Here is a 12,904-nt window from a genome sequence, read left to right as displayed (position 1 = left end):
AATCTAACAGTGTTTGTCTTCATATTAAAATACCAAACATTTCCTTATTTTTTTAAAGCATTTGTGGGAATCTGTGAGTCTCAAGAAGTTAGATCTAGAGAGGTATCATTATGAACTTGAATTAAGGAAAAGAATGTGTTTGAAGGAGTTTAACAGCCAAGATTAAAACAGTTGTCAATTAAACATCAGGAACTGACACCTAGAACCTGCCTTAGAACTTAAGAAAGAAGAGTGATCACCTTCCCAAGTTAGATCAGTTTAATTTGAATCAGATAGAGGCCTCAATGGCCTGTGTTTGCATTATTAGTTATTAGTATGTGGGTATGTAAATGATACACACCAAATTTGTGAGGATTTAGCAAAAACTAATCTGATGGAAAATTTCCAGTTGGGCTTCCCAGAGGTCTTGTCTTCAAATTGTAATCTCATTCAATAATTAATTCTTCTCAAGACTATTTGTTCCAAACACACCCCCAGTTCCCACTAGCCCTCACTGACTTCCTTGCATAGGAATGTGGTGGGAGAGGTTGTGGGGGACCATAGCAAGAATAAGTGAATCTTCCCCACTGTGGTCCCTGTGTCTGCTACTTGTAGTTGTTTGGTTCCTGTGTTTTTGTAGGACACCAGTAGGCAGAGGAAGAGCCTGGCTGCGTCTGGCATTGATGCAAAAGAAACTTTCAGAATATATGAAAGCTTTGATCAACAAGAAAGAACTTCTCAGGTACGAATATCTTCTTGTTGAATTTTGTTCTTTTCTTGCCGTGTTCTACATCATATAGAGGTCAAATCATGTAAGTTTTTCATTTTTGAAGATCAGAAATTATTAATTTATGACAATTTCATGTATATCAGTACCTTGTCCCATTGCTCACATACACATACTCAAGAATAGGTTCTTTTATATTACATGACTTCAGTCTGTCACTATGGCTTATATATGGTCCTTTTTGCAGGACAGGCCAAACTTAACACCTTCAGAAAACAAGAAAGGCTTTTGACACCTTACTTAGTGTGTACCCAGTCTTGGTAAGATAGGAAGCTGACGTGTAGCAGTTGATTCAGACAGAGCACACACAAAAAAGTTCTAGATGAATCATGGATACAAATGGGAGCAAAAGATACAATAAAACTTTTAGAAGAATACAGAAGGTAGGTAAAAATTTCTTAAACAGGACACAGAAAGCTGTACCTATAAAAAAAAAATGGGCAAATTGGTTTACATTAAAATGACCTTTGTTCATCAAAAGATACCATTAAGATTAAAAGGGAACCCATAGAGTGAAAGGAGGTAACTGTAAGACATAATATGTATATATTCAACAAATGATGCATATTCAGGGTTTATCAAGCGCTCCTTCAGTCCAGTAAGAAAAAGGCAGACAAGCAAATATACTATGGGTAAAGAACATAAACAGGCATTCCATAAGAAAGACAATTGAATGCCTGGTAAACAGATAAAAAGATACCTAACTTCATTAGCCATCATATAAAAAGCAAATTAAAACAACAATGTGATGATGCTGCACACCCACCAAATGGCTGCAAGGAAGAAGATGGCTAATATCTGTGTTGTTAAGGATGTGAAGTAACTTCACTTTCTGCTGATGGGAGAGTTAATTGGTAACAGAAACTTAGGAAAACTGTCCTTGTCTGTGAAAGTCAGTCACAAGCATATTGTACAATTCGGTGATTCCCTTTCTAGTCATTATATCCAATAAAAATGCACAGTTAAATTCAACAAAAGACATGAACAAGAATGTTCGGAGATACTGCAATGTTTGTAATAGCTCGCAAGTGTCTGTTCACAGTAGAATAGATAAGTCAATTGTGGTATAATTCATACAATGAAATACCATACAGCAACTCCGTGCAGCAACATGGATTAATCTCACAAACGTAATGTTGGTCAAAAGAAACCACACATGAAAAATACATTGTGTATTGTTCATTGTGTATTGTAAGTTCAGAAACATCCAAAACTAATCTTCATGATGAAAGTCAGGAAAGAGGCTCCCATTGGCTGGGAGGGGTAGTAAATAGGGAGTAGAAAGGGGCACGAGGCTTTTGAGGTTCCAGTAATAATACTGTTTCCTAATCTGGGTTCTGGTTACATGAATGTGTTCTCTTTATGAAAATGTACCTAGCTGTACTGTATGATTTGTGTACTTTTCTGGTGACTCTATAGGTCATTAATGTTTGCCAAAAGAAATTCAAATGTAACAGATTGCCTCTAAGAAATATGAACAAATAACAGAGAATTTAAAGGCGTGTCTGGGTTTTTCAGGAATGCAGTTTTTACAAGAAATTGCATTGCAGACCCTAATATGGAGCATTGTTTTAATGTTGCTACAGCTATATATGCCATTAATTTCAGTTTTCTTGCCCAAGAAAATTAAATTAGGAGAAAGAGAATTAGGAGCCATGCTGGGGAATTTATTAATTTCTACAAAGGGAGAGCTTAACTTTCCAAGGGTCAGGCCTTGAAGTGGTGTAGGATCCAGTGTTCAAGCTGTAGGTGGCTGCAGGGAAGTGCCTTGGATCAAAATTGTGTGATTGAAATTGGGGTCTGAAGAATTAGCTCTTTATCCAACAGAGCACTAGAATAAATGGGTTCAGTCTTGTGAACTGGACAGATCACTTCTTCATGCGTAGCCACTCACTTTGACCCAGCAATTTCAAGCCTAGGTATCTAACAGAAACACGTATGTGTATATACCAAAAGTAATGTGCAGTAGTGTCCAGAGAAACCCTGTAGCAATGACAAAACAGTAAATGGAATGGATACGTTGTGGTATGTTCTTACCATGGAATACTGTCCAGCAATGAAAGTGAATGAACTACCATTACATACACTAAAATATGAATTTCTCAGGTAAAATATTGCATGAAGGAAGCCAGACACAGAAAAGTGTGTACTCTATGGCTTTTGAGAGCATGAACTTGTAACGAACCTTCCTTGTTCATTCTAATTCTACTTAGCTTCACAGGCTACCAAAGAAAAAAAATAGCAAATGAGCTTTATTGAGAGAAACCGTAAATTTGCAGATCATTCATGTACTGTTTTTGAACTGTTTTAGTATTTATTAATATTTTTTATAAAAATCAAAAATGAAAGGAAAAACTAATGTCAGTGAATTATACTGATTATTACCAGTGATTGAGGTGGACCATGAACATTCCCAAATGACTTTGTTGAAAACAGATGACAGTCATGTTTCAGATAGAATGCCGGATTGGTTGAAAATGAACATTTCAACTCACTGAGATTTTGTGTATTGATAATTTGGGTGCATCAGGAAGCAGTATGTAATCATCTGAGTCTACTAGAATATTTATCCATTCAGAATTATCCAAGTACTTTTTTTTTCTCATTTGCTTTTTTATTTCTAAGACATTTTCAGCCAGTTATCCCTGGCCTGTGGAATTTGTTATAATAAAAAGATAAAAACAGCCTAACCATTCATTAGAGAAGGGTTGACTAAGGAAAAAAAAAAGGTTTGGTATCCATACAGTACAATGTTATAAAAGCGGTATAAATGAAACTACAGAAAAGTATCTATTGAAATAGAAAGATATTTATAATATTGTTAAGCCAAAAAAGAAATTCAAGATAACTTTAATGATTCAACACCTTTTTAGTATCCCCCAAAGAAGGATATGTCTCCATATGTGAACTGAAAGTTTACTTATCAAAGTCATTGGTGGTAGAATTAAAGGTATCTTGTATGCTTCTTTTTGCTTGCTTCTATTTTTTTTCCTGTAATGAAAACTGACTTTATTAAACAAGAAAACATAATGATTCCTTAAACATTTCAGATCATTCTCAACCTATTATGCCTTGTTAGGCAACTTTTGCTAATTAGTCAAAAATGAATATATGTAATTTAACAGATCACATAATTTTTAAAAATTTATTTACTACATTGAAGGAATGTGGTACCTAAAATGAATTGCAGTAATGCAGATCAGAAAAAAGACAAAATTCTAAAAACAAACAAAATACTTTTTTTAAGATGCATGAAAGATTTAAAAATTATCCCATGGTGCATCACAAATACAAACGTGGAAAAAACATGAATACTCACTTCAGTGTAAATACCATTCTGATCACTTCTAGCCGAATTGTCTTTTACCTAGAGTTGTTCATTCACCTGTTATCTAAAATAAACTATCTAAGCCTTTTTTTTCTCACTTTTTCACTATTATCATAAATGACCATTCAAACTTGAGGCAAGTGTTTTTCTCCTTGTCTCATGATACATTTTTATTCTTGATGTGTTATTACAATAGAACATTCTGTGGGTTTCTCTTACAGTGAATTCTATGAACCCAATGCCCTCATGATGGAAGAAGAAGGAGCTATAATTGCTGGATTGTTGGTGGGTCTGAATGTCATTGATGCCAATTTCTGTATGAAAGGAGAAGATTTGGACTCTCAGGTATGAGAAAGCTACCCAGTTACCAAGTAGATCTCTTTGAGGTCTATTATCTCAGAATGTGGATTAATCATATTACACCAAATTAGGGGAAATTCTGTGAGTCATAAAAAAGATTTCCTTTAATTTTGACGTGAATATTAAAAATTTGTTTTTCCTTCTAGCTTGGCTTAATCTGTATTATGAATGTTTTTCAAATTCTTGTCTCAACTGTGTTATCTGTTTAAAATATTTTGCACAGACTTAAGTGTGTGTACATACACACACACACACACACACATATACACATGTAATCTAAAAGATATGTACAAGTTAAATATTAAAAGCCAGTATAGCATGGTAGTTAGGAGTGAAGACTCTGAAGCCAAACTGTTTAGGTTCAGATTTTGGCTTCTTCATTTTCTAACTGAATATATTTTGTAGTTAGTTTCTCAATGCTTCACATTCCTTATCTGTAAATGGGAATTAATTAAATGAGTATCTATACTACTTCATAGGGTTATTGTGAGGACTAAAAGAGTTAGTACATGAAGTACACCTAGAACAGGGCCTGGAACATATTAATTGCCCAATAAATAAAGCAGCTGCATCAGTGAAAGTTTGGAAGATTAGATACCAAAATATTACAGTGGGTGGTTGGGATTTTAAGTGTTTTGTATTCCTTTAGTTTATCCAGCTGTATTTTAAGTTAACGAGTCATGACATTTAGTAGAAATTTGTGATTAAAATTTAGTGTTTCACTTTTATCATAATCAAGAATTTGACAAGGGTTGTAAGTAAAGAATCAAGATTAAGTCAAGAGGACATGACCAGATCATGACTAAGAAAGTCAACAGAATACTTAAAATACAATACTTACAACCCTTGTCAAATTCTTGATTTGAAACACTAAATTTTAATCACAAATTTCTACTAAATGTTATGACTCTGTTACTGTTTTGAGTTCTTAGGAAGAGACATTATGTTATGCCTTGGAAAAAGTATCTAATTTTATATTAAATTCTGAAAATTCTCTCTGTAGGTTGGAGTTATAGATTTTTCAATGTATCTCAAGGATGGGAACAGCAGTAAAGGTAGTGAAGGGTATGTACGAAGAAAATTGTTTCTTTTTTCTTTAGTATTCTACGATAGTATTTTAAATATTCAACAATAGTGTTTTGACTTACTGAAAGAATTTCTGATGCTATAGCTGTAAATGAGTGGTGCCAAAAATATCTATTGTGCCTGCTAACCCATAAAAGGGGTTTTAGTGAAGTGATTTTCTGGCTGTGTGGTTCAGGGGCAGAAAAAAAGATTAATTTTATAAAAGGAATCCAGTGCTCCATCTCTGAAAGTAGTGTTTAAAAAATTGTCCTCTTGACCAGGATTTCATTCTCCATATGCTTAACATTTGAAATATTAAATTTGCATTGTGAGGGTATATAAATTGCTAACACTGGAGGAATTGAGTGAAGAGCATATGAGAACTGCGCTATTTTACAACTCTTATAAATCTAAAATGATTTCAAAATAAAAAGGTTCTAAAATAACATGTGGTGCTTAAAAATTAGACATCAGAAGTGTACCTTTCCCCTTTGTAAATGTAGCAGTTGAAAACATCAGTCTGAAGCTTTTAACCTTGGATACTGAGCTAAGATTATATCAGTTGTTATTTAAGTAGAGGTATGTGGCCTTTTTTTTGTCTTTGAGTTGAAAAGTCTGGCTGTCTAACTTTTGCCTCTTACACATTAATTGGTTCTAGATGTGAACCTCCAGTTTCATACTTTATTATCTTAGAAAATAAACACTTGATCTTTATGAGCTTTTTATGCCATTCACTTTGAAACATAAATAACATTTAAAGACAAATAACCTTTGAGAACAACTATTATTATACCAGAAAAGCTTAATTCAATTCCTATGACAAATGGAAAATTGTTATTATGAAAAATACTGGTGAAACTAAAAAAAAACTCTCTTTTGAGAAGAAAATATTTATTCCTTAAATGTCTCTGATAGATTGTAATGTCTAATTTATAACCTGAACTATTAAGGTGTGTAAGCTATAACAAGGGCTTTATGAATTATTTTGATTTTTTTTGTTTTCATTTTTAAACCTATGAGTCATTTTTGTTGATGTGTTCAGGGTATTATACATCAGGTCTCTTTTCTGATTCAGCGTATCCATGCCACAGTTTCCTTCCTGTGCTTTATGAAAAGATTTGAGTGGGCAGGAGATCTTATAAAATGTTGTTTATTTTCTATTTTCTGTGTTTTTACCCCTGCAGAGATGGCCAGATTACTGCAATTCTGGACCAGAAGAACTATGTTGAAGAACTCAACAGACATCTGAAGTAAACAATGAATAAACTTCATTACTTTACTTGGATTTGTTGCAGGGGAAAGGGAAGAGGATGGGCAGTGGGGATAAATTCAAACAATACTCAACAAATACACGTAGAATTCCTGCTTGCCATTGAATGAATGGCATTTAACTGTTTGGGTTATCTTTAATGAAAGGCACTATAAGAGTAGTATGTAATTATAACTCTAGTGATTAAATAAATACATTCAGTTAAGAATTCTTAAATATGTGACACATATAGTCAAAATTGGCAACCCTCTTAGTTCAGTAGATCCCACCGCATATTTCAAGCCTAATTTTAGGTAAACCACTCATTGCCCTAGTACCTGTACGTTACTTATATCTTGTTGGTCCCTTGCATTTTTCATTTATATTTTGAATTGATGGTATTGATTTACCATCCCTTTACTGTCACTACCATTAATGTACCGAGTGCTCACTAAGTATTTTTCAGAACTGTTTAGAACATGAAACAGTCTCCTCTTACCTGAGGAGAACTATCCAAATTCTATTGGTGTTATCAAGTATGTTGCTGTTGTTATTATGCTGAAGGCTGGTGAATAATTCAAAAGAATTAATGTATCCACTATTTGTTACCTTGGTTATAGTTCTCTTTAAAAATAGTTTTAAGTAAGACCTATAATCTGATTATACCAGTATTAATATAAACTTGGAGTAGTCTTAGTTCTAGCTAGAAAATTCAAGAACAATTTAAGTACATTTTCTCTGGGGACCAAGAACTAATAATGACTACAATGAACTGTGGAGATACAAGTCAACAAAGGTATGGTTACAGTTGACAACGAAATATAAACATGATACTATTATATACTCTTTTCATTCCTCAGTTTCCTTATCTATAATTAGGGATACTCCTTGTTGAAAGGAGTAAGTGAAATAATGCAAGTAAAAGAATTGAGAAGAGTATTGGGTATATGGCAAGCACTTAATTCATGTAACTTATTATAAACAAGCCTTAAAATTTACTGTGTAGTGCAAAGCTCTTACATTTCATTGAACAGGTGCTTATTAATTACAAACTTCAGTGCCAAGGACATAATAGTTAAGACACATAGCCCCTTGTAAGCTGTCCTGAGAGCCTGCAAGCCTGTCAAGAATTGTGGACATTAGACAATGAATGATTAGATGGGTGTTTAAATGGAAATTACATGATACTGTTTATTGTTCATAAGAAATCATAATGTTTTTTCTTCTCTTGATAGTGCTACTGTAAACAACCTTCAGGCAAAAGTGGATGCATTAGAAAAATCCAACACTAAACTGACAGAAGAGGTAAGCATTTTGGAAACTTTGGGATTCACATAGAGTTTAATAATGTGCATTAGAGGAACCAATATTTGCTATAGAACTTTGGAAATAAAGCACTGGACTTTTCAGATAGTTTTCAGTGGGACATACTGCTGTACTCACGGAGAATGGCTGGCTGGCTTATCTCAGGGGTCTCAGTTATCCAGTTGGACTACATATACCTGGGCTAATCGAATGTCTTGCCTTCTTTTGTGTGAATGTTTTGTCTGGGCTAGCCTAGAGTTAATGTTTAGCATATAGGATGGTATTCATCACTTATTCATTCAACAAACATCATGGGTACTATATCTGCTAGAACTAGACAGAGGTTTCTATGGACCAGGCATTGACTATTGTGTGCCAGGTTCACAAGCACCACACCCTCACAGGCCTTATTTTCTCCTTGGGGTGGTGGGGTAGATAACATAAAGAGCACTGGTCAGAAGACAAGTAATCCCTGTTTACATGTCATGTGCTCCTGAGCAAGTAAATCACTTGACCTCCAAGAGGCCCAGTTCCCTTCCTGGCAGATGAGGGGGTTTATACTTCCCCTTTCAGCCTTAGTGACTCTGAAGGTCAGAAAAGAATGTATGTGTGAAAACTCTTAGAAAAGTCCCTAAATTAAGAATAAAAGTTAACCTCGTGTTTTATTTCTGATCAATAAAGATAATTTTTTCCTAACTTGGCAAATGCTAAGCTATGTATTTTTTTCTTCAATAGCATTAGATGTTTCTATAAGGAATCTTAAAACTTTCCAGGCAGCAAAGACTTTATCTTCTCTGTTTTTAATTATAGCTAGCTATCCTGCTACATACAGTAGGATAAATTGGGCTTAAATAAAACCAAGTTAAGCACTCATCAGGAAGATGCTGTTTTAACCAGTGTTTCTTCAGAACAAACATTTTCACTTCTGTTAAAATAGCTTCCTTAATACTCAGCTCTGGGAGCTTCATTTTTGCATGTAGAGTCTCATATTTATGCTTTATTTATACTTTAATTATATTAAAAGTTCAATTTTTGGAAATGACTCTTAGAATTTTATTCTACAAGGCTTTTGAAATATTCTTCATGAAAGTTTTCTGCTGTGACTCTTCTGCTACTATACTGAGCAGTCTGGCTTAGCCATTCATCACGTGCTCAGAACCTAGACTTCTTGGGTCCGTGTCCCAGCTCTAGTGATCGCTAGCTTCTCATCCTATGCCAATAATTTAAGGCTTTGTTCCTTTATTTACTTACTGTAAAATGGAGATGATAAAAATAATAGTATGTTTTTGTGTGAATTAAATGATTTCATACATAAGACCTTGACCCAGTACCTGACATATTGTAAATACTCAATAAATACAGTTGTTGATTTTATTCCTTCCATCAGGACTTATACTCCTGACCTACATTTATTTTATGAACAATTTTAGTGTTTTCATAATTTATTTACTTATTTTACCAATAACATTTATTTTCTTGAAACTTTGAGTTTTGGGAGATAGGTAAGGACTTTGCATAGGCTTTCTCAAGTGCAGATAAGGCTAATGATTGGCTCTGTCTTTCCTCATTTCCATATATTTTGGATTTAAGAGGGCCAGAAAAACAATAGACTTCTTTTCCCCTCCTGAGTTCTGAACCAGTATGACAAAGTGAGACGAATGAAGCAGATGAAGATACACATATATCCACTTCATTATGGGTAAAGCAAAATTAGAAGGCCCACTTGGGTCTGCAGCCAAAGTTTCCTAATATACTTGAAGTCTTGGGAGAACCTGTCTGAGGGCAGCTTGAATCTACAGGGCAGACCCACTTGTCCGGTGTTACTATTTACACATTATTGAGCCCATGGAGCAGAAAGAGAAATGGGCTTCCAGACCTGCCTCTAGAAAGCATGCCTGAGCCCTAGGCCCTCTGTGCTTACACGTTAGAACAGGAACCTCATAGAATCTGTGCCTGCTCTTAGTGAAGGGGTAAAGGGAAGCCAGCCTGGCTGAGAGGAGCCGGCCCATTCCAGCACCTTCATGTTCTCTGTGGGTTCCGTAAGTACAGAGAAGGAATAAGTGTTTCCACTTTATTTTTCCCTCTTGTGGGATGAAGACATAAACATTTCCCCTAAGCAATATACTGCTAATAACATCACCTTACCTTTTTAGGCGCAGAAATGGAAAATCTTTTCAATGCTTAATGGCATATTTTCAAGTGAAAACTTTGGAGTTCATTTCTTTGCTGTTGTAAAAATCATCTATTAAAGGTCGTATGGAGGGCTTGTAAGATGGGTCCCAAGGCATGCAGTGACCTATTTTTTAAATATTTTAGAAGTAGGTATTGTAACTAAATATAACTCAAAGTTATCCATGAGGTAAACAATCAATGTCACCCTTGAGGTAAACAATTTTAACTTAACATTTTGGTGCTGAAAATTTTTTACACAAAAAGAACCAATAGGAGATTTTTTTGTTTTTATTTAACCTAGTTTGAACTTTATTTCTCCCATGTTCCCTGTAAGAACATTTTTATGGGGTGTAGATAGCTTTCTTTCCTTTTAAGAAAATCCAAACCTGAAAATTGTGTTCTAGCAGATCATGAATTATCTTATCCTGTGTTAATAAAGAAAGATAAAAGATTTTTGAAATTTTATCAATAGCTTGCAGTTGCAAACAACAGGATTATTACCTTGCAAGAAGAAATGGAACGAGTGAAAGAGGAAAGCTCCTATATATTGGAATCCAATCGGAAGGTAAATCTTACTGAATTTATAAAATATTCCTAAAATTCCCATAGCAGTTGGGGATCCTGTACTCTAGAGGACTGTTTAGAAGCAGCAAGCATTTGCATGTGTCAAGCTGAGACTCCATGCAATGTTGAGTGAAGGATGAAAGTTATGGGTGGGGATGTGATGTGCCTTCTCCTACAGATGCTCCTTGGCTTTACCACCTCCTACATCTGTTTAAAGCCTTTAAGAAATGGTCCAATTCACTTTCTTGTTTTTATGTACCAATAAATTATAACTTATTGAAGTGCTATATTATTATATTAAATATACTTTGTGTTTAGACCATGTTGGTGTTTTTTTAAGAAATGTTTATCTGATACCCTAGGGGTTACTATACAAATGAATTTTCTAGATAATCCCTTAAAATACAAAACTTTATATATGTGTCTAAAGAGATTTTTTGCAATCTTTTTATCTATTGCACAACTCTAAGCCTTCTTAAGTAGAGGACATAATGCATTTAGCCCTTTGTAATGACTGGAGATCATAATTATCAACATAGGCCTTCTGTTCTAAATTATAATAGTGCTGCTTCATGGGGCTGTTGAAACTGATAGAGTGCCTAGCCCCTACAGTTAAACATTCCCAGATTGCTGTGGGTGTTTTTTCTCTGCTTTTATGATTCCAGTGGCTTCTCTTGTTGCTGCTATTAGTATTACTCTCAGAAAGATCTCCCATTCCCTTATATCTTCATGCATCTAACCTGTGGCCTAGGTATCCAAATACCCAGTTATTAAAATAGCCCCTAAAGAGTAAATAAGTAGGTTCTGAGTGGGGACTGAAGTAACTTTCTGTGAGTAACATGTTTGACTTTAATGCATGAACTTTGTGAAAAAAACACCTGTAACTGCTCAGAAGAAATTTCTGGTCACCTACTTATTTTTAGCTGTGAACTCTCTGGATGATTGTAGACACCAGATGTGAGATCTCTGGAGAAGGAATGTATTACCATTTGAACCTTTGGCCCAATTCATATTTTGTAGTAAATAATATTTTTGTTTTTAGAGACTGATTTATAAGACCCCTACCACTTGACTTGGAAACCTATCTTAGGACTTTAAACAAAATGGCAAGAAATCCCTAGTTCTCCTTAAGAGTCATTTTATTTACCAAACTTCTTCAATTTCTTGGTTGTCTTCATTCATTGTTAAATCTGCTTAAGTATGAAATATGATCATTTCTCCATCCTATACAGCAGTGCTAGTAGCATCAGCTAACTCTGTATAAATTCTTAAATCCTGAAATATGTACTATTTTCACCTTTTCAAGGGTCCTAAGCAAGACAGAACTTCAGAAGGGCAAGCACTGAGTGAAGCAAGAAAGCATTTAAAGGAGGAGACACAATTACGACTGGTAAACTTCACTAATATTCTGATAGCCCCGGAGCACATGAAAACATGACAGCCCTCTGAGAGGTTCTGTCATCTCACAGACCAGGATCAGGAATATCTGTAGTGTTATAATGAGTTTTTATGGATCCCGTAAAACTGTTTCTCACTCTCTTTAACCTGTATTCCCTATAATGCTTCCTTAGTCCATTTTCTGAGTTTTCTCAACAGCCAACAGAATTTGGCCAATGTTTATTTTCTTACTTTTCTAGGTTGTGTTACAAAAACATTAGTTGTATGGAACTGACTCTTTTAAACTATGCAGTCCCTTCTTCCTACCCCAGTCTTCACCTTGCAAAGATTCTGATATATTTCCTTAGACGGGGTAGTTCCTCTTCTCCTCACTAAGAATCATTAATATAAAAGTATACTTTTTATTTGAGCTGCTATTTCTGAATTTATTCTTGTTCATATACATAAACAGAAAAATGTGTCATCAGTATTAGTCTTGATATTTTTAGAAAGTAAAATATATATATGCAAATTGTTTAATAAGGAATAATAATCCTATAATAGATCTTATCCAAGTATTAGTATACTAAATCTTGCTGCAATTTAGATAGTATCACAAACAAAAGGATCCTCACTCAGTAGTTTCTATAAGAATAGGGAGAATCCTAATAAAAAGGAGTGACCTGATTTGTAGTAAAAATTATCACAGTGTATAGAA

General features: G+C 34.4%; 1 protein-coding gene across 19 annotated transcripts in view; it reads left to right on the top strand.

Annotated features, from left to right (window-relative positions):
- Positions 1-12,904, top strand: part of RUFY3 (RUN and FYVE domain containing 3) — a 71,954-nt gene that overhangs the window by 44,995 nt on the left and 14,055 nt on the right. For all 19 annotated transcript variants that reach the window (XR_012131720.1, XM_037003376.2, XM_037003381.2 and 16 more), the window contains 7 exons: positions 620-721; positions 4,316-4,439; positions 5,458-5,519; positions 6,704-6,769; positions 8,004-8,073; positions 10,718-10,810; positions 12,116-12,199. Coding sequence is in view for 18 of the 19 variants with exons in the window: in XM_037003376.2 (XP_036859271.1) it covers positions 620-721; positions 4,316-4,439; positions 5,458-5,519; positions 6,704-6,769; positions 8,004-8,073; positions 10,718-10,810; positions 12,116-12,199 (601 nt within the window). In the remaining variant the exon portion in view is untranslated. The remainder of the gene's footprint in view (positions 1-619; positions 722-4,315; positions 4,440-5,457; positions 5,520-6,703; positions 6,770-8,003; positions 8,074-10,717; positions 10,811-12,115; positions 12,200-12,904) is intronic.

Source organism: Manis javanica, chromosome 5, assembly GCF_040802235.1.
Source record: "Manis javanica isolate MJ-LG chromosome 5, MJ_LKY, whole genome shotgun sequence".
In the NCBI taxonomy this organism is placed as follows: Eukaryota; Metazoa; Chordata; class Mammalia; order Pholidota; family Manidae; genus Manis; species Manis javanica.
Note: the sequence above shows the minus strand (reverse complement) of the source record. Positions and strands in the feature narration are given on the sequence as shown.